General features: G+C 40.0%; 1 protein-coding gene across 1 annotated transcript; it reads right to left on the bottom strand.

Annotated features, from left to right (window-relative positions):
* Window positions 1-1,061: 1,061 nt before the first annotated feature.
* lrrc17 (leucine rich repeat containing 17) lies at window positions 1,062-26,889 on the bottom strand. The gene is made up of 5 exons (XM_051392640.1): window positions 26,461-26,889; window positions 15,941-16,312; window positions 14,093-14,591; window positions 5,943-6,098; window positions 1,062-2,017 (listed from the first exon to the last, which is right to left on the bottom strand). Exons 2-5 carry the CDS (start codon window positions 16,214-16,216, stop codon window positions 1,575-1,577), a joined length of 1,374 nt encoding a protein of 457 aa, XP_051248600.1. The 5' UTR covers window positions 16,217-16,312; window positions 26,461-26,889; the 3' UTR covers window positions 1,062-1,574.

Genomic DNA, 26,889 nt, shown 5'->3' on the forward strand with positions numbered 1-26,889 from the left:
TGATTTAAAACATCTGTGAGTGCACTAAGAAACAATTAGCTACGTTTACACGCACCCCTGTAAACAGGAAAAATGTCAAATCACCTTTAAGGCTGAACTTTGCCAAGATCACTTCCTGCCAACACAGTCAAACTGAAGTAATTGAGCTGACAAGGCTTACATCCAGGATGTAATCTTTCTGTGTGTCTAATGCCAAGTTGGCAGGCCTTGTTTAAACACCAACCTGGAAGTCATGTAGCTGGACTTGACTGTTACTTTTCTTACACTGATACAGTTAACCTGCCTTAATGTTTGTTGGTTTAGTTATGAGTGGAGAAATCATGGGAACAATCCAGGTGTAGAGTTGTCCTTTTATTCAAAATGAAAATCCTGCTGACAAGCAATAAATGATCCATCTATGACTATAAAAATCATTTGTATTTACTTACTTAATTTGAGCAACAAAAAGTTAAGCTAAATTAAATAATCTGGTCTGTGTTTTAGTCCTTCCACGCCAGGAGGAAATTAATTATCCTGTTTTTAAATATAACAAAAGAATATGACATACTAATACCCATAACTAAGAATGAGAATCTGCATGAAGTCTGCTGTTGTGTGTTGGTCTCAAGCACACTGGGTGGCGCTAGTTGATAGTCAGTGAAGAAAAGTCTGTTTCTTGGGTGCATGCAATGCCTTTCATCTGCTGAAATGTAACCTGTGGGCACTTTTCAGAAGGAAGTTCCTTGATTGGGTTGCCAAATGCAAAAAACAATAACAAAACAAAAACTCTCAGCAGTGAAAGACTCAAAGTTTCCATCATCATCACTGTTATGGTCTGATATCAGGACATTTTTATTATTTGGCACCGTTAACCAATAATTATCAGCCATGATGCACTTGGCAGATTCCCAGTAAAGTGTATCTGGAAACTTACTGATTGAAACAGTGAATAAGTGTATGACGCAATGCATCTGCTTGCCGTCATATCTGGTGGCTAACTGCAGGTAAACGAGTTCAGTGTGTCTATCCAGATCTAGATTTTTGCTTTCCATCATGTCTGTCAACACATAGTAAAAAATAGATTTTCAGAAAAAATAAACCCAATTTTATTTCCAGAAAACAGGTAGACATTGTCAGACATTAATTAGTACAAAAAAGACTACTTAAAAAAAAAAAGTATATCCTGAACTCAGTATCAAAATTACTCAACAGAAATAAGAGAGCACCTGCAGTTTATGATGTGGAAAATTCTAAGAGACGTTTTTGGGGTTATTATATCTGATACAGACTGGTCTGGGAATGTTCTGCTAAAAAGATGGAGAAAAAAAACTCAGATTGCATCTCCTAAATCTTTGTTTAAAGGTAAACTTAGCAATGACATTGCAATTAACCTTTTAAGAAAATCTGAATGTCTAATTATAAATGTTAATTACTAAAAGACATATTAAGCACAAATAATGGATTTTATTCCAGAATTGTACTTTTACATGTCAAATCAAATCATTGAGTCTACCTTTATTAATCCATTCTTTAGCCTGTCCACAGACTCACTCACTCCAAACTAAACCACACCAGTCCGCTGATCCACCTCCATTCTAACTCAGCCTGATGATCTCAAACCTGTTGGGCTTCTTCTCTTTCAGAGGCCGAGGCAGACGCTCACTCTGCCTCTCGCTCGTCTCCCCCACCACCTCCTGTGCATCATTGTCCGTCCCCCCTTGTCCTCCCTGTCCCGTATCCATCCCTCCAGTTTGTTTATCCATGGGACATTCCCCGTTGTAGGTCTTGACGTAATCCTCGACGCGCCAGCCCTTGAACTCCTGCGGCTCGGAGCAGATCAGGCCAGTGTAGAAGACGCCAGGGTGGTGCTTGAGCCAGTAGATCAGGTAGTGGATGTTGTAGTCGCAGATCCAGGGGTTGTTCTCTAGCGAAAGCTTCCGTAGGAAGTAGAGGTCCTCCAGCACACCGTACTGGAAGTAATGGAGGCTGTTGTTGGACAGGTCGAGCTCACGGAGGTACAGCAGGCCTGCAAATGCAGCTGGGAGAGGAAAAAAAGTAAAGCAATCTAAGTTGGCATCTCATACTGCTGTCTAATTACTTAAACAATGTCTCCATGGACACTCCCTGGTTGGTTGCTTGTGTGGTTTATTTAAACCTGCATAAATAGATATTTTTGTACCACATAATTTAACATGATAATCACCAAAATTGCAGTTTCAGGGTTTTCAGTGGACAGCAGTGTTACGTGGTTATGGCATGTGTTCGCACTGAAAATGAACAAACACTTTTGTTGTCTGAACTGTGTCGAAACTCTTAAAGATTGCGGAGGGGTTTCACTTACTTAATGCATTAAATGCAAATGGTTCAAGTGGATTTAAGAAGTGAAATCTAGACCAACTGACCTGAATTGTCATCATTTTGATAATAAGTCATAAGCTTTATCTAGCTGTCTCTTTCATCTCCACTTATATGGATGTGAATCGTCAGACCTCTCAATCACCAAAATCTGCCTAACTTGAGTTAAAAAGGTACCTGTTAACATCCTTAAATAGTTCCAGACATTGTGACAGTCTGTGTAAAGGGACAATGTGGTCTCACACTGTCCACTAGCCTTAGGCCTAGCTTTGATCTTTACACAGCGGAAGAGAGGAGGGGAGGCAAATGGGAGCAGGGGAAGAAGAAGAGCGGGTAGAACATATAGTGGCAGATAAATATAGGGAGAATAAAGACATCACTGAGACAGATCTGTAAGAAAAAGAAAAATGGACACCAGGGACTAAACTCCTTCTGAAAACCATTTTCAATAATTGAAAAAATAAGTTTCTGTTTCCGCAATCTCAACCCTAAAGATGACACAGATAGAGGGAACTATAGCTGAGGAAGGAAAAAAGGAATGGAGGGACTGTTTCACGTCCCCCTCCCATGTCTTATCTCTTGACTCGAGAGACTTAGTTTCCCAAATCGGTACCGTTCATTAGATTAGTTTTGAGTCACTATGGTCACAGGAAGCCCAGTGTGCTCTACTTTCATGACATTTTCCCAAGCAATGAAATTAAGTGAAGCAATATTCACTCTGTGAATTATATTCACTTTTCAGGCATCATTGAATATTTTAAGAAAGGTCCACGAGTGAAATGAAATTATCGAAACCACTCTCACATCTGCTAAAATATGACGCTACATTAGCTTAGCACAAAGACTGGAAACCAAGGGTAACAACTAGCCTGGCTCTTTCAAACTGCAACAAAATCCACCAACCGGAGCTTCTTAAAATCACAAATATTATATAAACTGGCTTGTTTAATCCCATACATAAAACATGTAACTGTAAAAATAACAATTTGCTGTTTATGAAAGGTCTGGCTCCGAGGAGTAACTTCCTGGAATCTCTTCTGGATGCCTGGCAACAACCCAGCGATAATGAGATATAACATGTTAATAAGTGAGCTTTTATGCTACGCTAAGCAGCTGCGGGCTGTAGCTTCATACTTAGCATACAGACATGCAAGTGGTTTCAATCTTCTGATCCAGTTCTCTGCCAAAAAGCAAATAAACTTGCGGTTCCCAAAGCATCAAACTATTCCTTTAATGACCATACTTTAGCTAGTTTAAGTGACAACTCTTCCATCGTTGTTGTTCCATCTGTTCTTTGTTTCAAAGCATCCTTATCTCACCATCCTTGGAGACAGTCAATCTTTTGTCATGGAATAAATGCGAAGCAGAGAGCTAACACCCTAATCTCCAAGTATTTTAATCAGCACTTCTGCCACCGTTGCAGATCCATACAACGTAACACCCACTGAGGCTTTAAACCCTGCCATCAATTTTTCCAGCTTCAATGTACATGCATTAACATTCTTCGGGCTAACAGACAGATTGGCACAGAAACACAACCCTCATCCAACCTCAGCAGAGGTGATACATTTAGGATTTACCCCCCAAGCTTGCCCCACTCTGATCTTGGCAACAAGTCTCCATAACAAATAAACACAATTTTAAAGTCTCTAGTCACCATAACTACAGATATCTCTGTTACATACACCCCACTATTACATACTTGTGTGCTGCTTCGTTGTTACTTCACTTACAGTAACACAAAAGTAATGCAGGCAAGAGGGATCTTCTACAGGGACTTGACGAGTATTAAGAAATATTTTTTGCAGAGTTTGGAATTCCAGATGGGTGGGGTCCCCACATTGTGACAATTCCTAAAGTGTCAAGTTATTAGTCACAGGATATCGGAGACTTAATTGACCTTCTAATAAACTGTACTTTCCTATGACTAAATTACTGTTTTTTTTCTATTTTCGGGTTGGTCCTGTGAGGGAAAACCACAACAATTTGGCACACAAATTGGCCAAAACAAGCAATGAAAGACAATAGTAAATAATACAAGTGTGCCAGAGCTTTCATGCCTTTTCATTCATGTTCTTTTCTCTCTCTGTGGTCATCATCCACATGAAAAGCAGAATTGAACAACTTCTTGAAAATAATTCTAAACTCATTTTATTTTACTCCAAATGTGAACATGATTAGAAGGAGTAACCGAGATTGAAGCCACATGTCAATGGCTATCACAAGCTCTTAGAATTACACAGAACGTATTCTCCAGTTTCTAAATAGTCTTGGACGCACTGGAGCCAGCTACAGAGATAGATTGTTTACATATGTTGCAGGGTAATGAAAAAAACTACAAGGTTTTTAAAAGGATTTCCCTCCTGGGCAGGAAGACATGAGCCCAGACATCATTAGCCTGGAGAGAGTAATGAGTCTGCACTTTTTTAATGGTGTTCCTCTAATGCTGAGGCAGAATTAGTATTCAGAACAGATATTCTGCTTCAGTGAGCGCAATTAACTATGTTGTGTTTGCTGGAAGAAAGGCTTAATATTTTCTCAAACCTTTTCTTGATCTCTATTTTAGTATTGAGTTGCTGGCTAGTTGTTAAATGTGTCACATTTTAACTATACCGTTGCATTTTGTCGGGAGTGTTGAATGATAGTACATAGTATAATCATCTTTCTAGTGAATCACAGAGGTATCTATGGCTGTCTCAAACAGCACTTGGTGTAGTCATGCAATAGTGTTTAATTGTCATTTTAAGTGCTTTTGCAAGGCCTTCGGTATGGCAATATATCATGTGGCCCCTGGTTCACACACATCAGTGGCAAATGTGTTCCCTCTGATTATATATGCTGCATGTTTTGGTGTGTGCTAGGGCTGCAACTAATGTTATTTTTATTATCACTTAATCTGTCAATTAGTTTCTCAATGAATTGTTAACTGTTCCCTAATGCTCATGATAGTGTCCTCAAATGTCTTGTTTTGTCCACAACCCAAAGATATCCAGTTAACTGTCACAGAGGACTAAAGAAACCAGAAAATATTTACATTTGAGAGGCTAAAATCAGAGAATTTGGACATTTTTTTCTTAAAAAATGAAATAGCTGGCGATGACTTTGATAGTTAACAACTAATCGATTAATCAACTAAACGTTGTAGCTCTAGTGTGTTCATGCTCAAAAGGTTGCATTGCTTATCTTTGTAACTGTGAATGTGGCTTCATACATATTTGTAGTCAGTTTAACTTACAAGGCAACGAAAGAGTGATTTTTACTTTGAATATTTTTTAGGGGAAGATGTAAATGCATCTGGTAATTGAGGAAAAAAAGATAAAGACAAACATTTAACATGAATTTGTTGAGTTTTTTGTTGACCTGTCAGATTAATCTTGCGACCCCTTGCAAAGGCCTTGACCCCCAGGTTGGGAACCACTAGTTTAACCCACTGTTAGGTTGATTTAATCAGAAAGAATTAACATGTAATGTATAAGAAGCAAAAGTACTCATTAAATATGACTTACCTGCCAGCCAATCAAGTATCTCTGTGGCTATTGTATAATGTAATTTAGTGCCGAGATGTCTGTATTCAAGTGTGTGTGAGGTTGGTGGGGCTGTCGTGTTACCTGTGTCTATATGGTGCAGGCTGTTGCTGCTGAGGTTGAGCAGCTTGAGGTCTTTGGACAGCAGGAACTGTTTGGGCCTGAGATGTTTGATGCTGTTACTGGACAGATCCATCTTCACTATGTCAGATGGCAGGTCAGATGGGATGTTATTCAGATCTGCAAAGACGGAAAGACAAAGAAACATAGGTTCAAATGGAGAGAATAATGCACAAAGAAAACAAATCAAGATTCATTCCTGTATTCATGTTGATATGTTTACAGGATTAAGGAAGATGTGGACAACAAATTAAATCAGAATACAAAGCGCAAATCCCCAAAATCATCAGGAAAGCTGGAAATCCAATCTGTCTGCATCCTTATACATTTTCAAGATGTTGTGTGGGTTGTGTGCAACATTGAACCTTTTCAAGATGGAGGTCTAGAGTGACAGCATGTGTAACCATGTTTCACTTCTGTGCCAGTGAGTGTTTTTGCTCTCTTTCAGTGTTTCCACCCCCCCGATGTAAGAATGTCTAATGTACGAAACAGTGATTCCCACATATTCCCATTTCGATAACAGATCCTCTCTGGAGTTTTAAATCAAAGTCCCACGCTGAGGCACATTTTACAGATGCAATATCCCTGCAATGTTGGGACAGTTAAAATAAAGATTTGTCACTGTCAACACATTTTTGTACCATAGCAAGAAACAACAAAGCTGGAACTAGAATCTAAAAATGTGGAGCTTTTTCACAGACAATAAATAGATCCAGATTCATGTTAAGACCCTGATTGCACAAGTTCTACTTTTGGGAGTTCAGAAGCCTCCTGAAAAAAAAAAGCATTTTTGTGGATTCTGAATTGGTTTTGTTGTTCCCACACAGTCACTAGACTTGATTCACCTGTCAGTGTCTGTACAAACAACCGCCTTTAAATTGGACATCATATCTGTTGTTAAGTTTGTATATGTTTTTTTTGTTTAAAACTGAGTAGGTGGCCCCTGCAACCTGTATCATCAAAATGAACATGTTAATTTTGATATAAAATGACTGCTTTATTTTGTAGAGAAAAAAATTTGTACAATATGCATGCAGCAGTCATGCCTGTGGACTAGTTTCCTGCATGTATTTATTTACATGGACTGTATAATTTGGTCAGAAGAATGCTTATGGACACTTTTACGGTGCAGATGTTGCAGTCTTTATGAACACACTTTACTGCCACAGATGTTGTAGCTGGTTATCATGGAGGCACGGTGTCATAAATCCTCAGTGACTCTAAGAAAATAAAAATACACACACAAACACACACACTTATACAGCATGCGCACAGATGTAGCCGATGCACTCAGGAAATGTAATTATTATTGTTCAGTGATGTGAAGCACTGCTGGTTGTTGAGTGTGCAGCAGGCAGAGACATTTACAAAGGCAGAAACACTTAGGTTCCAAAAGCTATCAGTCCTCTGCCGTGAAGTCTAAAAGAAATCCCACACTGCCTTAGGTGTACATGTGTCTGCAACTTTGTCCAAGCACATTTTCAGATTAGAAAAAGCTGGAAAAATGCTGGCACTCTTACGTATCAGACTCAAATTCCCAGGCTCATGAGAAATCAGACTTCAACCTTTTAGAGCCAAAAAACAAATCCTCACAGTCCAGGAGAGATGCATCTGGTGTCTGTGTTTTACAGTGAATGAGGATAATACACTGTGTATTCAGCAGTGACAGTAGGCTGAAACTGCATAGGTCATGTATGTGACCAGTAGGACCAGTTTTCCTCTGGGTATAAGAAAAAAAAAGTTGGGCCAATTATGGAAACAGAGCTGTTATCACGCTTATTAACTTGATTTGCTATGTTACGTGTCCCTGGCTCTTTTAGCATTGCTTCCACGTGTTTTCAGGAAGTCAGCCATTTTTATCAGGAGCCTTTGGGATATCTTGTGATTTTTAATGGAGCAAATCTTGTAGATAAAGTGCAAAGGCTTTTCCTACTTTAACATCTGTGCCTCCTCAGAGCAAACTGTTGAATGAAGAAAAAACACAGAGAGAATGAGACAGAGGGAGAGCATGTCAGGGAAGTCATTCATTCATAACTGGGTTTGGATTGGGTTTAATGCTGAATCTGCTGCAGTCATTATTTCGGGGAAACACATGAACATCTGTCCCTCTTGGTACTACCTGAGAAATTCTCTCCCTTTTTGGAAATGTTTTCACTGACAACAACTCTGCTTTGAATTTAGTTTGGGCCATTGGCTGTTAAATTTCTGAGTGATTTCCTCTATCTATCCTGTGGAGTCTAAACTATAGCACCTGCTTTATGTCAAAGCTGCCGAGTTTGAATTACTTTCTGCAACAATACATCCTATGGAGGTTCCACTATAAGTTAAACACATGTAGGCCGTGCATTAGTATAACGCGTTGCAGTAAAGGTACAGCAGTATTTACATAGTTTGAAGAGATAGAACTAAGCTATTTCCATGATTTAGTAGTAGTGCTGAACATTAATTGAACATTTATCTACATATACTACTCCAGAGAGCATGGGTTAGCAATGCTGATGAATTATATGTGCACATAGTGTTAAGGAAAAAAGCTTTCTTCACCATAATATTATATTCTGTAAAATGTCTGCTATATTATTATGCTTTTTTTTGCAAAAGGTGAAGTATACAGCTACAGCTGGAGGATATACTTCATTTGTGCATCAATACCAATTCCATTTGGAGCAGGTGGTGCATCCTGTTTAGACAGTAGAAAGGGAAGCAGTTAATTTTTTACAGTGTTGACATGATTACTCTTGGGTCAACTGTGCGTAATGCAGTGAATTTTTGGGGTTTGGACCCAAGCCCTAGGCTTGACAGGGGGACTGATTTCTTGACGTGTTTTCTTCACTAGATGTGCTGCAAAGAATTAAGCAGCAATAAACCTTTCGAACTTTAAACATATTTCATGTGAGGTCACTGGCACCTCACTGTATTCATTATGACCCTACAGAGTAGAGGTATATTGGTAGCAGAGGAAGTATAGTAGAGTCATTTTAGTTAACATGCAGCCTTAGGAAATGTGTTGATAATATTCTGTTAAATATTTTTAACTACACAACTTATTATCCTCACACCCAGGCTGAAGAAACAACTTCTGAGAACTGTGTGTTAGGATCTTTTATATCATTAGCACCTTCAAGGGTGCAACCTGTCAACATCCACCATAATTGCCCCCTCTGTTTCCAGGCTCTGGATTTTGCAATGCAGATCATGTTTGGACTTTATGTAATATACATAACTCTCTGTCATCTTTCAGACCAAATATATAGAGGCAGAGGTGAAGCCTTTTCTAAACACGCTGACAACTCTGTTTATAGGATATCACGATTACAACGACCAGATTAGTGCCTGTAGTCATGTCCTCCCTTACAATGATGGTTTGAGTCATGCTACATTTTTAAAAGAGGTTTATTGCCTTAATGCTTTAACTCAGAGTGACAACAGAAGAGAATAGGTTTCTGTATTAGACTGACTTTCTTTCCAAACGGGTGTGCATGAAAACTATACTTTGTTTCCTAGAGAGTACACAAGATCCTCGCTTGGCACTATGGTGGTACAGTATTATATGTCAAAACCAAAAATCTGACAGCATGATCAGAGATTTGGGCGTGTTATGCTACTAGCAGCTTTTGTAGCCTTGAGTCATTAGCCTCAAGCAGGCTACAGAGGTCTGGTGAGCTCACTTCTGTCTAAGTCCACAACCCTCAAATTGTATTCTTTTTCAAATTTGTAGTCTTCAGCCCCAACCGACATCACTTGAGGCAGTTTATCAGACTTCACATGGCTCCCTTTGGAGCCATAAAATACTTTAAGCAACTACTTTTTACCAATGCATTGGGACCTGTAAGCAGACTTTGATGTGGCTGTACAAGAAGGTACATTTTTCTTAAGTAAAAACTAGTAAAACTCCATACTTGTAGATCATAATGAACACATCCAGAGTCTGCTTTGGGACTGAGAACAGTAAGTGCCTCTTTTTGCCCACATCACTATGACAACGGTGTCTTGGGAATAACAAAATAAAGAAAAATAATCAAATTATAATCAATCTATTGTCATCCAAGGTATATCCATCCAAATCCTGATTATTTAACAGTGGAGGTAACTGCCAACTTGTTCAGTTATATCATAACAATTTTAGGATACCATGGTGTATTCTCACAATGTTTCAGTGACCTTTTCACCTCTGTGTGAAGAATTCCTTTGGGAAACTCTGAGCCCCAGACGTTGTACAGTTCCCATTGCAGACAGGACCTTTAAACTACTGCAGGAAAACTTCTGGCAGAGTCTGCAGCTAAATCCTGCTGTTAGTAGAGAGTGATGTTTGATACTTTCCTCTTTTCTCATTTATGCACTCTACCTCTACCTCTCGCTCAAATGACATTATGGAAGATTAAGTTTTTATGCTGACTAAATGCCCGCGGTCTATGATCCAGGCAGTCCATGGAGACCCTGACATAATATCATGAGTGTGGGTGTGTGTGTGTGACTGGGAAGCAGCCAACTCACCATATACATGAGTCACTTTTCTGTTTCCTTTCTCAGACGTCCAGAAGTTAATATGTAGGATTTATCTTACTTCTGAAACCAATGATTTCTTGACCTTTGAGCACAGTCTTGAAGGCAGAGTGATTTCATATGCAAACATTATTTTTGTATGCTAAACCTTTTCTATGCTCAGGTTACTTTTTTGGCATAGCTAGCAAGAGATTTGAAACTTAGCTTTAGGCTAATACAAAAAATGTTAACGTTTATGTTTAATGTTGTATATGGTCCACGTTGGATGTAGTAAAAATATCACAACCAAATTTACCCCAGCAAGTTGCTGTATTTCTACTGAAAATATTAAGCTATAATGACATTGTGGCAATGAATTGGCCCCCGCTGCATTAAAAAAAGAGTAAGAGTATAAAAATAGTATTATTCCAGGGTAAATTTAGAGTTCAACAATGTCTCCACTGTGCAAAAGGGACTTAAACAGAAGTAATTTGAAGGCACCTTTTGATATTTCCACAGATTTCCTCCCTTCTTTTCTTTCTTGAGAAACACAGCCTTAAGAGCTCCCATATTAACTCTAACCACTGTGTATACCATTGATCTCCAGTGAGATTGGACCGTGGAGCCTGAAATCTGCTGTGGTTCACCTCAGAGAAACAGCCTTAAAACCAGAGTGAGGGAGACATGGAGAGAAAGAGATAGAGAGGACGAAAATATAGGGTTTGGAGAATTAAACATCAGCGTATGTTTCCACTCTTCTCTGAGTTTTTGAATTCTCACTCCCTGCTTGCTTTCCATTCCCATATATGACAGAAAACTTGCCCATATTTGGAAATGCATTCAGCAATTTTGCATTTTGGTAAGATGTACTGAATGTAAGTATAACTTTTGTTTGTTTATAAGGAGAAAAAAAACTATTCCAGCCCTGGGGTACATAAAATAGGCACAGTGAGTAAAAGTTGGGGTACCACTAGGAGCCAACAGCACATTCTTTGCCCTGTGGCCCCCTAACAACATCCCTGTGGGATGGAGAGACACTGTATTATAGAACATGGAGAGATGAATGATGCTCTGATTCTATAAAAGCCACTCCTCACTCATGGTAAAGTCATTCAACTCCATATTAAATATTTAACAACACAATTTCACTGAAAGAATGCTATTCAGTATGCATGTGGATATCATATTGTATTAGTTAACCCAAAGTTTTCAAAGCTATATAATACCACAGCATACCAAACTTTGCCAGCATCTGTAAGTGTTTAGATTCTTGAACAGACAAAAGGCAAAGAGAAAACATTATGTGCAATGATATAATGTACCTGTTATTAGATTTTACACTGATTGACAGCTAATACAACCAATGCAGCTAATGAAAACATTGGTGTTAGAATGCAGCAGAGTGAAAACAACTAAATTAAAAGACTCCAAACCTCGACTGGTATCATCTTTCAGTACAACTATATGGGAGTCCTTGCAAATCAAAAGCACAAAAACCATGTATTGAATGTCATTCACAACGGCTGTAGTATATTAAGCAACATTCACACATCACATATCGCTTTCGCGGTGGGGCATGGTTTAGAAGGAGGCAGGATGTAGAGTTATTACCAGGCATAAAGAAGAGGAAGGGATGTGGAAAGATGGATGTGGGAATCAGCCTGTGAGAAAAACAGAGAAACCTTACAGTGGTTCAGATAATGAATCGATTCAAAAGTCCTACTGTAGAAAAAAGAATTAGGAAAATATGCAAAAACTGTCCTCAAGCATTTACACAACACAGATGCTGCATTGTGTGGTTTTCGCTTGTGGGTGCTTTGTGAAAGATTGCTTTCTGAGAAGGGCATAAGCTCTCCATTTATAGATGAATTCAATTGCTCATTTAAATTGGGGCCTCACTTTGGTCTGAAACATGGACACAGACAATCTTTCAGTTCAGTGTGTTGACAGCGGATGCTATTTGGGTGTGAGAGGAGTCATGTTTTAGTGCTTTGAAGAAGAATGAGATAAAGGGGGTTTGCTGGACAGAGAGAAAAGGGAGAAGATGAGAGAGCAACTCGAGAATAGAGAGCCCACATAAAAGTAACAAAAAGTGATCTGTCGGCACAAATTCAGAAATTGTCATCCCTGCCTCCAGTCTGTCTTTGAAAAGCAACACTGAAACACATTTTTTATGGTACACTGGAGAAAGTTACAGCCTCTGATAGCAGCCTCAGTGGCATTTTTACAGAGAGAGAACCAGATGTCAAAGCTGAAGGAGCTGAAAGAAAGTTGGAGAAGCTTGCTTTCCCTTCTCTAGACCGATGCCTGTCTGTTTGCATATTTTCTGCAGCACTGTACCCATGCTGACTCAGTATTAAAACTGAAAACTTAAACAGATTGAGATGCTGGTGGTTATAAGGGCCTTCTAAAATCTGCAGAATAAGAATAAGCAATGAACACCACAATAGACCACACAAGAACATAAATATACCACAATACAACTCATCAAAATGCCAATGCTCCATGCACAAAAGCCCCAACTTTTACTCTGACCTTTAACCAAAAGCTGCTGTGCGCTAATTTGCGGGAAAAAAGCAAGAGTTTGAAAGACCAGACCACAACCAGCCCCAAACCTGCTCCCTCCCCCTTCCCCATTGAGGTTCAGATGCCCCACATGGCAGACTTAATAAAGCAAACACAACTCTACTTGCTCAGCCTGGATTTAACCAAAACATTAGACAGCAAACATGTGCCCAATTTCACTGGACGAGCAAGCACGACTCTACTGAGAGCTGAGCAAACCTAACAAACGCGCCTTTTATACGAGGCACTCTTCTGTCGGGGGAGTCTATTTGTTATTGATATATTTGGAAGGAAAATAGTTTTCGTCACACATGATAACCACTGAATAAGGAGAAAGGCTTCAGCTTCACCACACAACAAGACTGGTTGATTTCACTTGAGATTGGTTGCAGATGATCCGTTTCTAATGCAGAAAAAATAGGTTGATTCTTTGTGTGAGTTTATGCCAGCATGCTAACAGTGGCTACTTAGTACAACAGTACAGCTAGGCACAGCTGAGGCTGAGGGGGATGACATTAGTTTTGCTGCTATTAAAGGACTAGTGTGTAAGATTTAGAGTGATCTATTGGCAGAATATGGCAGGAATGGAATATAATATCCATAAGTACGTTTTCATTAGTGTGTAATTACCTTTAAAAAATATATTTTTTAGTTTTTTGATACCTTGGAATGAGTCTTTTATCTACAGAGGGAGTGGGCCCTCTTACACAAAGTCTGCTATATTTATCCACCAGAATGGACAAACCAAACACTGACTTTAGACATGTTTTTAGGGAGTTTAGCAGCCACCGTAGTTTCTCCTATACTCTTGGAAGGGGAGAACGGCACCTTTAGATGCCACTAAACACTGGACCTTTGGTCCCTTGATCATAAAACAGAGAACTAACAATGACCCCACTGTAGATGATAAAATTGCCTACAGCTGCTTTAACTGTATTATACACTGGTCATGTGTCAAACAGGTTGTGTGTTATCAGCTATCTTGCATTCAAAGAATGTCATCTGTGCTTCACATTTTAAGTTTTACAACATTTCAGTAAGTTTTATTGTGACACTAGTAGTCTCACCTTTGTTGCTGCAGTCCAGCAGAGGTTTGGGGAACATGTAGGTGTGGCACATGGACGTGGCCTCTGGCTTCACTTTGAATGGTGGAGGCCTCGGTTGCCCTCCCTCTTCGACCCCCGGCCTCCTGTCCACCTGGTTGTCATTCGCACACAACAAGTCCACATTCAGCTTCTTCAGCTTCTGGCCCCTCAGCGACTGGGGCTCCGCACACTTGGCGTAGTTGCCCAGGTTGCGGTTGCTAGGCACCTGCAGGGCCCTGACCAGGCTATCCAATGAGCAGTGGCAGCTCCAGGGATTGTCATAGACACGGAGGTAGGTAAGGCGGGACAGAGGGAGCAGGATCTCCTCGGAAGCTGTTTTCAGTCCGTTGTGCTGGAGGAGTAGGGTGGTGAGCTGCGAGAGGCCGCTGAACGCTCCATCCTCTACCATGGAGATGTCGTTCTGCTGGAGGTCCAGGCTCTTCAGCTGGGTGAACTGGGAGAACATGTTGTCCCTCAAAACCTAGGAGGGGAAATGTGAACTCTTGGTGTTAATTTCTTGTCAAAAAATGTATGTTGTTGACAATTACCTGCAGCACTGGATGGATATATGTTAATAAACTGTCTAAATTACTGTATTCTGTATTTGTTAGTTGACTAAATTATTTCATTTATCATTCATCAAGGCTTGTCATCACATTGAATTAATTTACTATTGCATTACACGTTTGGCCAGTTCATTCACTTACTCATTCATTCAGTCAGTAATGGAAAGCAACAAACACTCAGGGTTTTCTAGTGATAAAGGGCTGTCTCCACTACTGAGTGAACATTACTGTGCAATCAGCAAGCTAGCTTGGCAGCACAATGAGCTTTTAGTAGAAACCAGATGTACACTGTATGGACGAGCAGTGAACTATAAGGACTAATGACCTCATTTGCCAGGTCATTAGACTGATTTGACCAATGACAGCCCAGCAAGTAGTTCTTTCATTCAATTAGGTGTAAGGGTTCATGTTGATCTCTGAATGAAACAGGATGCTTTTGGTCTCCACATACCCCTGGGGCGAATATTCAGATCTCTGCTGGATGTTCCACTATGTTCACCAGCTAGTTGCTTACTTTGCCAGTGCCTTTACTAAATTCGCTGAAACACTGCATAGAAGTGGAACTGCAGAGGTAACATTTCTCTATGAATTCATCACAGTCATTTGACCCATTTTTATATAAAAGTAGACAAATTGCAACTTTAAGTACAAATTGCAGGATATAGCTTTAATACTAATAAAAATACTGTTTTAATTAATACATTTAAAGGTTCTTCATTTTATGCCAAATCCAACAGGGGCAAAGATAAGCTAAAAATACAGTAAAACCCACATTATTCATTCTTTCCCACACTACTCATTCGTTCAACCCAACTCTTTGAAGGGTGAAAGTAAAGCTTAATTAAAAAAGTTTTTCACTGATTTGATCAGTGTTTATAACTCATTCATCTTTTATTATTTATTACCTCGCTCGCAAACCATTTTGTTTTGTTCCTCTCAACACCTGTGACACACACATCCTGTGTGCGCACTCCGACATTGCAAAAATCTACTCACACACACACAGAGCAGAAAAATGTGTCTTTGATCTCGGCCCCGAATAAATGGTGCACAGATGCTCATGGTATCAACAAGCTGGCTGGGTTTAGGGTCAGAGTAACAGGCTTGAGAACTAACTCGCAGAAAATTGATGCATTTGTACTAGAAAACTGTACTAGACAGGAGAATTTGTTCATTATTGTTGGTGGTGTCTAAACTGTAGCAGCTGCTCTGTGTCTTGCCTCTTTATGTTTGCACTGTGCATGTGTAAATTGTCTGTACGTACCTGAATCTTATTTCTTGCCAACAGCAGATGGTGAATATCTTTGGGCCAGTCCTGCATCACGGCGGTCAGCTGCCTGTCCTGGCAGTCCAGGTACTTCTCTCCTGCCTCCATGTATTCCTTACACTCCTGAGTTTGACGTCTCATCACTCCAGCCCTGCCTCTGCCCCGTACACGGCCTCTAGCACCCCTCTCCACAGCCCCTGACCGAGGGCCTCTCCGGGGCTCAGCTGTCCGCAGGAGCAGCAGCAGGAGGAAGAGGGTGGTGAGGAGACGCATGATGGGATAGGAATAGAGGCCTCTTGGTAACCAGGTCAACCTTGGAAGACTGTCGTTGGATGATTGGTGTGACAGGACACAGGAGGCCGGTCACAGCTGTGTATATGAAGAGAGAGAGAGAGAGAGAGAGAGAGAGAGAGAGAGAGAGAGAGAGAGAGAGAATTTTCAACGGCCAGTTCTCATGATATATCCATTTAGTTGACACTTGAATCGCTGCTAATGAGGTGTTTTATGTGTTGAAGGACATTTTGAAGACAATGGCCATATTTGGCTGTAACTAATGATGACACACAAATTGTAAAAAAGGACCAAAAAGTTTGTCAGAAACACAAATAATGCACAGATAAAATAGAGACAATAATTTCATTATTATAAAAATGAGTTTTATATATTCTGAGAGCAAGATTTTAATCATTTTATTCACAAATATAATAAAATGTAGGATTTTTCTTGGTTGCCCGCCAAGACATGCCGACAACTGAAATAGTATCACTGCACATGTTGAAAGAATTAGTGGAGAGGTAGAGTGAGGGGAAAGTGGAGAGGAAACAGGAAAAGGGGTTTGGAGGAAAAGAAAGGGACATTTGTTACATGTTATGGGTTAAAATGTGGTCGTAGTAAAGTGCTGTTCTCTATCCGGGATACCCCATGAACGTTTTCTACCTTCAACTAAACAGGATGTTCTCTCCCTGGCATTAAACATGCCTTTTCTCTCTACCTTTAGTGTTCATTGATGGTTCTTATATGGCCCACCTCTGTCTTTCTGTGCCTTCATCTTATTGATTCCACCTCTCTCTGTTTTCATTTTAGTCTCTTATTGATTATTTATTCTCAGACATCCGTTCACTTGCAGGATGTTTATCCCTTGCAAAACAAGTTCTGTCTCCGATCAATATGGGCTGTTATCTGAATTTAAACCAGCCCTGCCTATAATGTATGCCGATTCCAAAATGACTCAGTGTATGAGCGTTATCTGATCCCCCACTACTGGTTAAGTGTAGGCAACTAAACCTAAACTTAGCGAAAAGAATTGTTTGACATTACGCTAGTCTTGTTGTAACCATGAGGTTGCCAGGAAACCAGCGGATAAGAAATACCCGGGCAAGAAATAGCCCTATACGTACCCAAGCCACACTAGCTGTTTCCAGTCTTTCTGCTAAGTCAAACCCAACCTTCTTCCTAAGAGGTTTTATAGTGGAATAACAACTTCACACTACTTTCACTTTTGCTACTGAGATGACAGTAAATATTGACATGACCTCAAACGGTCTATAAACTTAATGTTTAAAGGGATAGTATAAAAAATTGGGAAATACACTTACTTGCATGAGCCACTTGGCATCGTAGCACACTGTACTAACTGCTTTTATTTTAGTGATACATAAGTCACAACTTAGTAATGATTTACATTATAACTGGGCTATGTTTGAACTTCCTTGCAGCTGGTGCAACAGGCTCAAGTTTCCCATCTTTATGCTAAGCTAAGTAATCCAGCTGTTACCGGTAGCTTCATATTTAACAGAAAGATATGAAAGTGGTGTCAATAGCCTCATAGTTTGGCATTTCCCAAAATAAGAAATTGCTTTAAAAACTCTGTCTCTCTACTCCATGTGTCTTTTTCTCTCTCTTCCTTGCAGCCTTGCTGTTTTGCCATTTGTACCGCCAAACTGTGAAACAAACAGCAGCCACAAATATGAAAACTGGAACACTGGAGACATTACTATTTATGGGTTAATAATGATGGTGATTGACCTTTTTTGCCACATAGCCACTTGTTTTGGCTCCCTGACTATGTGAACATGTCTGTGTGTGTGGGTGTGTGAGCACATATTATGGTAAAAAAAAATAAAAATGAGTCATGGGTCCCTTGTGTGATTAGAGGCAAAATGGCAAGTTCAACAGGTCTGCCAGGACACCATACACACACACGCGTGCACACACACTCACACACTGTTCACGCTGACTCAGTCCAACTGTACCAAACCGCAGCCCCCTTACAGTGTTCCAGTGGAACAAGCCTGTTAATGCAGATGGTGTCGTTCCTTTGTGAACAACAGACTGGGCATGTTAGCTAGCTACAGACAGAAACAGCTGAGAATGTATCAGGGGACACACTTTCCAGTACATTGAGCGCTTCTCAACAGTCCAACTATCAATCGTCTCAAATGAAGCAAACATTAAAGTTCGATTTCCTTCAATGCAGCCATCACATGCAATAATACACTTCTAGTGAGCTGTTACATTAGACCTAACAAAAAATTCTTCTCAGCCACCATCTGTCACTGTGTGTATGAAATATATGTATTTGTGTCTTTATTCCTCTATATTTATATACGAGCATGCCCTTGTAAGTTTGAATGTGTGTGTTCACGTGCACGGGTACTGTACATCAACTGCAAGCACATGTTCTTGTGTCTGATGTATGGTTGTGCAGCTGATGAGAGACATGTTTCAACACAAGGCGAGACTTGTGCCAGTCCAAACACCAGACTAGACTAGACTGAGGTGGAAAGCATGTAGAGGGGTCCTGAGTGGACCCAGACACATCCTCCCCCTCTCTGTGTATAACTGCTTTCAAGTCATTTGGTCTGGTACATGTGGTTTATATACAATACTGTGATCCAACTGTACCAGTGGTCCTGTGTAGCTCAGTGGGTAAAGCATGGCACTAATACATACTCCACTACAGGGTATCTAGATCCTCTAGGAAACACATGATAATGACAAAATATTAGGGATGTATGGGTGACAAATTAAAGGAAAAACCAACACCACATGGCCATTGCAAACCTCCTGAACAGCTTCATTACTCTTTGGCATAGATTCTCCAAGTTTCTGGAACTCTACAGGAGGGATGAACATTATTTTTCCAAAGGATGTTCGTTTCCATTTGTGGATAATAATGAATAAGCTCTCTGATATCATGATATAAAGCATAAAAGAACATGCATTACATTTTCTATTTCATTAATTCACATGATTAATAAAGCCTGTCTTGTTCATCAATACCAACATTTGTAACATCTGGTTTACTGCTGTAGTGGTGAGACGACGTCTTAATCGGGAACAAAGATTAAAGGTGCCCTGTGAAATTTTCTTGTAAAAACACAAGTTATGTTTAAATTCAGTGTTCCTTACAAAAACGCATTTTGTGTATCCTTGGGCCCAATTGCATTTCCTGAAAACATTTGCTAAGCTGATTTTAAATACTGTATTGTTTAAATCTGTGTTTTCTAGCTTACAGTCGTCGTCGGCTTCTTCACTGCCTTTGTTTGGCACTTGGCTAAATTTAGCAGAATAGCATGAAACCGCATGTATTGCCTGCTTGTGCATCCTCGTGTGCATGCACAATACAACCAAAACAGGGACGCACCTATAAAAACATTACTCCATAGCGCTACTAGTGGTCAAAAACTCCACAGGGTACCTTCAATCTTAATTAAATCATGCAGTACATTTGTATGGAAGCATGTGTACTGCATTGCCTGCATTTGTTATATATTCAAGTTCTTCCTTTAATTTGTTACCCCTCTATAAAGTTATGGAAAAATTAAGAATAAGCGCTGCAATGACAGAAGCTGGTACATTTTAAATGCCACTATATTTCTAACATAATACCAATGATTACACGGCTCCTCCACAGGTGTCACTCATAATATGAAAGTGAATTTCATGTTTGAAACAAGCTAATAAAATTGTTCGCTTTCGTTACAAACAAAAAAGCATTTTAGCATTTTATCTCTACTTCCCTTTATAGTCAATGAACCATCTCCATAACCATTTGGACCAGTACTGATAGTGCTCAGCTCTTTACCACATCACAGCTGCATAGCAGGAACAGTCCAGCCCTTCTTAGAAAACTATCCATGGTCAGCCTTTATAATCCAAGACACATTCCAGCTGGGACCATAACAAACCCATTCAAGCCAAACCCGTCCCTGTGGTTCACCTCATGCCCATACCAGCCCGAATTAGCCCTTCCAGTCTAGTATTATTTCCCACCCCAGCTCCTTCTGGCCAGTCTATGGTGACCCAACGAAGCTGTCTCCCTGTGTCTGTAAACATCAAGCCGAAAGACCTCATGGTTCCGGTCAGCTACTTCCTCAGGGGTACCACTCTAAATACCATGCAGACTGTTGCCACCGTCATTTGTGCTGAACCAGAATAAAGTTTGGTCTGGACATAAAATGTGGTAGCAACATGTCTCTCATTTTGGACCATGGAAAAAATGGGCATGTGGGAAGAATCAGAAGCCTTTTTGAAAAGATTTGTTTGTCATATATGTGCAACTGTGAATGATGCATATATAACCAGAAAAACCTGTGACATAATGGATTATACTCAATTATCTTTAATTGCATATAGCTGTGATAAGCAAATTGGTGTCTTCCTCTTGGGTTGTTTTTAGCCATGCTAATATCATGGCTCTGGGCGTGGCAGTCTATCCAGGGCTTATTGTCATGAAATCTTGTACAGACATTCATGGTTTCAAGACAGTGTATCCTAATAACTTTGATGATCCAGGAAAATATAGATGCATCTAATGACTAATGACATTTCCATCAGCCACAACTGTACTTTGCTACACTTTAGCTAATGTTAGCATGTGAAGATGTGAAACTAAGATGGTAAACATTATACACGCTTAACATCAGCTGATTAGCATTGCCTTTGTAAATATGTTAGTGCAGATGTTAGCATTTAGCTAAAAGCAATGTTGTCCCCATATACACCTCACAGAGCTGCTAGCAGGGGTGAATACTCTTATTCTTTCAGGATTCTACCTAACAAATACTACAAAGATTCTAATACCAACATGGTCACATACTTTTCATAATCTAAATGTTTTTCTAAGTAACGTATTTCTCAAACTCTAGCTTTGACAAATCTTATGTCTTCATTGTCTGAAATCCGAATGAAACAGAACCCCCAGGATGAAAAAGTGAGTTACTTCTCCATGTCAAAGAGATCTCATCAATCATATTCTAGCCTTCAGCACTTTATGTAGTGCCATATTTGGCTGAGAGTTTTATCAGTTTGTTCACAGTTTAACAAAGGTAATGCATGCTGACAAGAGTATAGTTTAAAGGCCCCTGGATCACTCTGTTAACAGTATGTTGTTTTATATTGGGTGCTAATTATTTGACATTTTATTTTTTGTTAACATTCCTGGCTCCATTTTCTATCACATTTCACCAACATTTTTACGGGGAGACCGCAATCGGGCAGCACTGCCAGTAAACCCTTCAGATGCGTGTAACAGTGAGAGTATGATTATGTCATCAGTTGTGATAGAGAGTCAATTACCAGCGTGCACTGAGCAGATACTTACTGCATCATTGTGTCTGAAATGCTGAGCAAATGGAAAAATCATTATATGGTCATTTGCATTAAATCTTTCGAATGTCTTTTCAAACCATAACAATTTAACAAGTCAGTCTTTTAGGCAAGTAAAGGACAGCAAGTACTCAATACAAGTGCTCTCCATCAAAACAAACCACTGAACAAATGCTCAAGTGTGCAGTGTTTCTTTGAGTGGAATTTTGTTTTGGGGAGTAGGGTGCAGGGAATGTAGACTCCAACTTAATATTAAGTGTCTCCCTGCTGTAAAGTGCCTTTATCTGGAAGTTAAAACAACTGATTGATTGATTTAAGAGCATGAACTAAATGCTTTAATTTCGAGCTATAAATATAAATGCATGTACAGTAGCACACCACATACATTACACATAAATAATGCACAGTAGTGTTGCATAATGAAGTGGGATGTATAATTTAACCAGGTGGTTTAGCTGGACTTCATTGGTGACATTACCCAGGGTGAGAGGAAGTTGAAGTGCTCGGTCAAAGAACCGGGGAAACCTACACATGGCACACACGCAATCAAGTAGACACATAGCATAAAACAGTATATTATTCAGATATACACAAAGAGAGACACGCATACTGCAGGCACCCATACAGGGACAGTGAATGGAGAAAAATAAAACAGACACCAACACACAAAAGTGAGTGCGTGTGTCTGTGTATGTTTTCTGAACTGTCTGTGGGCTCAAATGGGTCATTTGGTCTCAGCAGACCGGAGGAATCACAGACAGGTTGGGCTCATCACAAACCACCTACATCAGGAAGAGTGGGTGAGAGAAGAGACACTCACTGACGTTAAGAGAAATACAGATGGAGGTAGTACACCTACTTGAAAACTGCTTTCAAACAATGTTTCACTGAAAATAAAGCTAAAGGAAAAAGTTGAAGACAGAAGGAAAGTCCTTAGGACAAGATTAATGCCAGAGGCTGAAACTGAATGAGTTATAAAATATAAAGATGTCAGCTAAAGGGAAATTCCCCCTGGCAAAGGAAGAGGGATTTGTTTAGTTTCAGGTGACAATGCTGGGCTTCTGCTCAGCCGGGAACACACAAGAAGAATTTCAAATCCTAACCAACTGGGAACTAAGCCAACAGCACACATTAGCAATACAGTAGACCTTCCCATATTACATTTGTGGGTCCAAATACAGGATACCTTTCAGATTTGTCCAGATTCCAGTCAAAAATATCAAACATGTTTAAAATAAATGTTTTGATTCTGAAGAGTCTGAGGCTTGATCCAATTGTGAGACAAATTCTAAACTGCTGATGATCCCCTTTTTTTCACAACACTTCAGGGACATTACACAATCAGACTGAAACATAAGTTCCTGCCTTAAAGCTGCACAAATCAACATTTTATGTCAACAATGGATGAAATGACTATGTCTATGTGAATGGGGTCACTCAAAGGGAACAAACTGACAAACAATCATCAAACTGTTCCTACTCAGCTTTATGGAGCATTTTAGAGTCTTTCAGCTCATTGTTTTGGTTTTACGTTCCAGACAGAGTCAGTTAGCAACTAGCTGGTGAACATAGCAGAGCATATAGCAGCCAAAGAGCCAGATATTTCATATCAGACTAGGGCTAAAAGGAGAGTGACTCCAGGGGAATGCAAATGTAGCTCTGTATCTGCTGGATGTGTAAATTAGAAACAGTTTGCTAACATGTTAGGCATATCGACTTTATAAGGTAATGTCAATGTTGTGTTCACAGCGTGTTCCGCTGCCCCCAAGTGGTCAAAAGAAAATCACTGGTTTCATGAAAACATATCAACGAAAAGAAAGGTGAGTCAAGTGTTAACGTGGAGAAAACGCCTTTGTTCTCTATTGATACGTTGATGCATGCTGGTTTGCAAACTCAACCAGGCTGAGAAATATGCAAGTCATACAAAAAGTATAAAAAACCATCCAATCCATGTCCATCCAATGTTACAGCCTCTCACCCTCAAAGCCTTGAGGCTGCCCAGTTGCTGCCTGTAGAAGCTCTCCATGCTCCAATAACATTGGACAAGCCACTGGGGATGGAAAGAGTTCAGACCTCCAGAGGAAAGAGTTCAGAAACACAAGGGGCACTGTGTTACAGAGAGAAAGTGAGAACAAGGAGGAGAGGCTACAAAAACAAGAGCAAGTCTTTTCTTCTTAGCTACTCTTAGAAAAATTTAAAAAATCCAGCTTCCATCCAAGATGCATGCATTGGTCCTATATGTAGCCAGGAAGCAGGCAGAAAGTCAGGCGGTCAGTCAGGCAGTTAATTACAGAAGAAACAGTGACATTGTTGGATGGCAAGAACAAGAAGAAAGCTTAAAGGTGAGGATTTTTTTTCCTTTGCAAGCCAAGCCTCCCAGCTGACCTTACTTTGTTTCCTTTGGGCTGAATTTCCTTTATGTGTGGAGTGTGTGCACAAAGGTCTGTGGCTTGTTACCATGTAACAGACACGCCAACGAGATGGAGAGTAACCCAAGGAAGAAATTACAATACAGACTATGAGAATGTAAAGAGAAGAGGAGGAAAAAAGTCTAACCACAAGCCATTAAAGCAGGGGATGAGGCAGTGACACAAAAAGACATATAATGTGTATGTAGAGAGAGCAAGCGAGAGAGAGACTCACACATCCCTGAGAGCCTAATTGAAACCAGACACGATCATTTCTGCAGAAGAGGAAAGGCGAGTTTAGAGACAGAAAACCACTGTTTTTTTTCCGACAGAGGTCAGAGGTAGTGAACTCACAAAAGCAAACATCAGAAAGAGAAACTTTAAGATGGAAACAGACCAAAACTGTGTGTTCTTTATACCCATGAGAAATCAGTTTTCTCCTATTCTCTGTAATCCGAACATACCCACGAGAATAGCAGCTACAACCCTCAAAAGAGGTCAGAGTCTCATGTATACACTTTGTTGCATGGATGCAACTCCTGTGTGTGTGTGTGTGTGTGTGTGTGTGTGTGTGTGTGTGTGTGTGTGTGTGTGTGTGTGTGTGTGTGTGTGTGTTTGACAACCGGCCAGCTTTCAGCTGATGTTATGCAGGCATCAGTGTGGTCTCCCTCTGTTTCTTGGCTGTGTCTAATCATGTTCTGAAACTGCTAACTACAAAACACTTCCATCATAAAACATTAAACACAGGATTACTATAGAGCTCAAATGTGTCATGTTTATAAATTCTGGGACAGAAAAATGAAGAGTTGGGGAAGCAATTAATTTAGCTGTTATGTAATATTCTACTGTGTTATCAGTTTTCTTTTCATTCTTTTCTATCAAAAATCTTGAGTGTCTTGCAAATTGCTTCATTACAAAGAGGGAGTTAAAAAACTGTCATGAGACGTTCAACAGAGCTCACACTCACAATGTCTTCCCCACCAACCAGCTATGTTGATTGCTTTGTACTGGCGCCAGACACATCTGCACCTTAAACACACACACATGCAACCACCACAACACACACACACACACTCACCTAAAGCATGATTCTTCCACTCCTCTTACAACAAAGTGTTCCACTTAAACATAACTGTGGCAAGCTGAAACAGCAGAAATTTAAGTAAAAGGGATTCACTCGCACTTTGTAATCAGAGTAAACTTGCAAGTCAGGCTTTTTCTCTTCCCCTTTTTTTGGTTCCAGAGTGCAGCCACACATCACTCCACTCTGCGCTGCATGAGACTCTGCTGAAACTTACACAGGGGCATATATAACTCCATCTGCAGATGTGTGTGTATATATATATATATATATATATATATATATATACACACAAGCATTTTGTAATTATACCCTTAAATTCTGCAAATCTATGCAAAAGGAGCAATGTAACAAATTTCCTGAATCACAGCTAACACCAAATTAATAATAAAATAAAAGAGTTGGCTGTTTATTCAATGAACATGAGTCATTTGGTGGGCATGGCTGTCCGGAGTTCCTTACAGTACAAAGAGGGATCAAGTGGGTAAATTAACCCCTCACTCTGGCAGAAGTGGTGCTTAGCTCTATCTGTTGAACTACACAGGGAACTGAATGCCTAATCATGGCAGTGTGAGTGCATGGGACCACCCGCCAGTTACATTAACAAAATCCGTAAGGAAGCATCTAAAATTAGCAAATTAATGTTTTCTTTGCTGCATGATTTATATGCGGTTGAGAGGAAATCAAGATCAGCGCCAGGGTGCAATGACCCTCCACAGACTTGGCACAATTTCAAGAACTCCAGATTACACAACGCATACAAGACCAGAAGTTTTGTGGTCGAAAAATAGAGCTTACTTCAGCAATTCCTAATACTGACCTGGCACAAGCTGCAACTTAAATGTAAAGAATACAATAATTCATCATTCATTTTTAAACAAGTGCCAAAAAGTACAACCCACTACAGCAGCAAATGGAATGAATTAATACAGTATTCCATGTTATGCAAACCTGAGCAGGTCAGCTTTGTCCATTGTATCTTCACATTTGCACTTTGATCACATTGTGAGTTCTCAACATGACATGAGTTGTATTCATTCTTTGTCCATGCAGACACTAGCAGTGCATGCCTATGATGTCTTTGGAACAAAGAAATAAAAAAGGGGGTCACACTTCTATTAAAACAAAAAGGAGGCAGAAATAATCCTAGAGGGGATTTTATTACATATTCTGCAACCTAAGAACCATTTCACATCAAGATTAAAATAATATGCTGTGGTCTTTTCTAAGCCTTCAGGGAATCTGATTTTATCACCAAGAACCAAAATGTGCTGCCAAACAATACTTGCCAAAAAATTCTTCTTGCACATTGAATATTGTATCAGGAAGAGTTGGTGATTTGCTGTTGCTTTCGGCTGAATAATTGTAGATAGACAGACCTTTTACACTTTGGTACAATATGAAGGTTTCGGTCCTACCTGTGCAGGGAGAGAATCTGGCTCGGGCTCATCCACTAGGACCTGCAGATCTCCGGTTGGTCCTGCGTCCCTGGCTCCTAATCCTGTCATGAGCGCCGCATCTAAGCCAAGAAAATCTGCCTGGCTGCCTATAAACTTAGAGCGTGGAGTGAGGGACGAACGACTGGCTGCTTCTCCAATCTCTTACACACACACACACTCACTCTCTCTCACTCTCTCTCTCTTTCTCTCTCTCCCTCTCTCTCTCCAGCTGCCTATGCTGAGTGATTGACTACTGCCTCATACAAGCTCCCTCTCTCTCTCCCTCTCTCTCTCTCTCCTTTGCTTTTCACCCATTCAACTGGATCGCACAGAGAAGAGAGAGACAGAGAGAGAGAGAGAGAGAGAGAGAGAGAGAGAGAGAGAGAGAGAGACTGTGAGCAAAGTAAA

This window comes from Dicentrarchus labrax, unplaced genomic scaffold (assembly GCF_905237075.1).
Source record: "Dicentrarchus labrax unplaced genomic scaffold, dlabrax2021, whole genome shotgun sequence".
Taxonomy (NCBI): domain Eukaryota; kingdom Metazoa; phylum Chordata; class Actinopteri; family Moronidae; genus Dicentrarchus; species Dicentrarchus labrax.

Bases quoted from the DNA above. Each gene is read 5' to 3' on its own strand.
- lrrc17 (XM_051392640.1), bottom strand. From the start codon at position 16,216: ATGCGTCTCCTCACCACCCTCTTCCTCCTGCTGCTGCTCCTGCGGACA. The intron at 14,592-15,940 runs GTACGTACAGAC...TTCCCCTCCTAG, and splicing joins TGGCAAGAAATAAGATTCAG to GTTTTGAGGGACAACATGTT. The intron at 2,018-5,942 runs GTAACACGACAG...TTCCTCTCCCAG, and splicing joins CCTGCACCATATAGACACAG to CTGCATTTGCAGGCCTGCTG.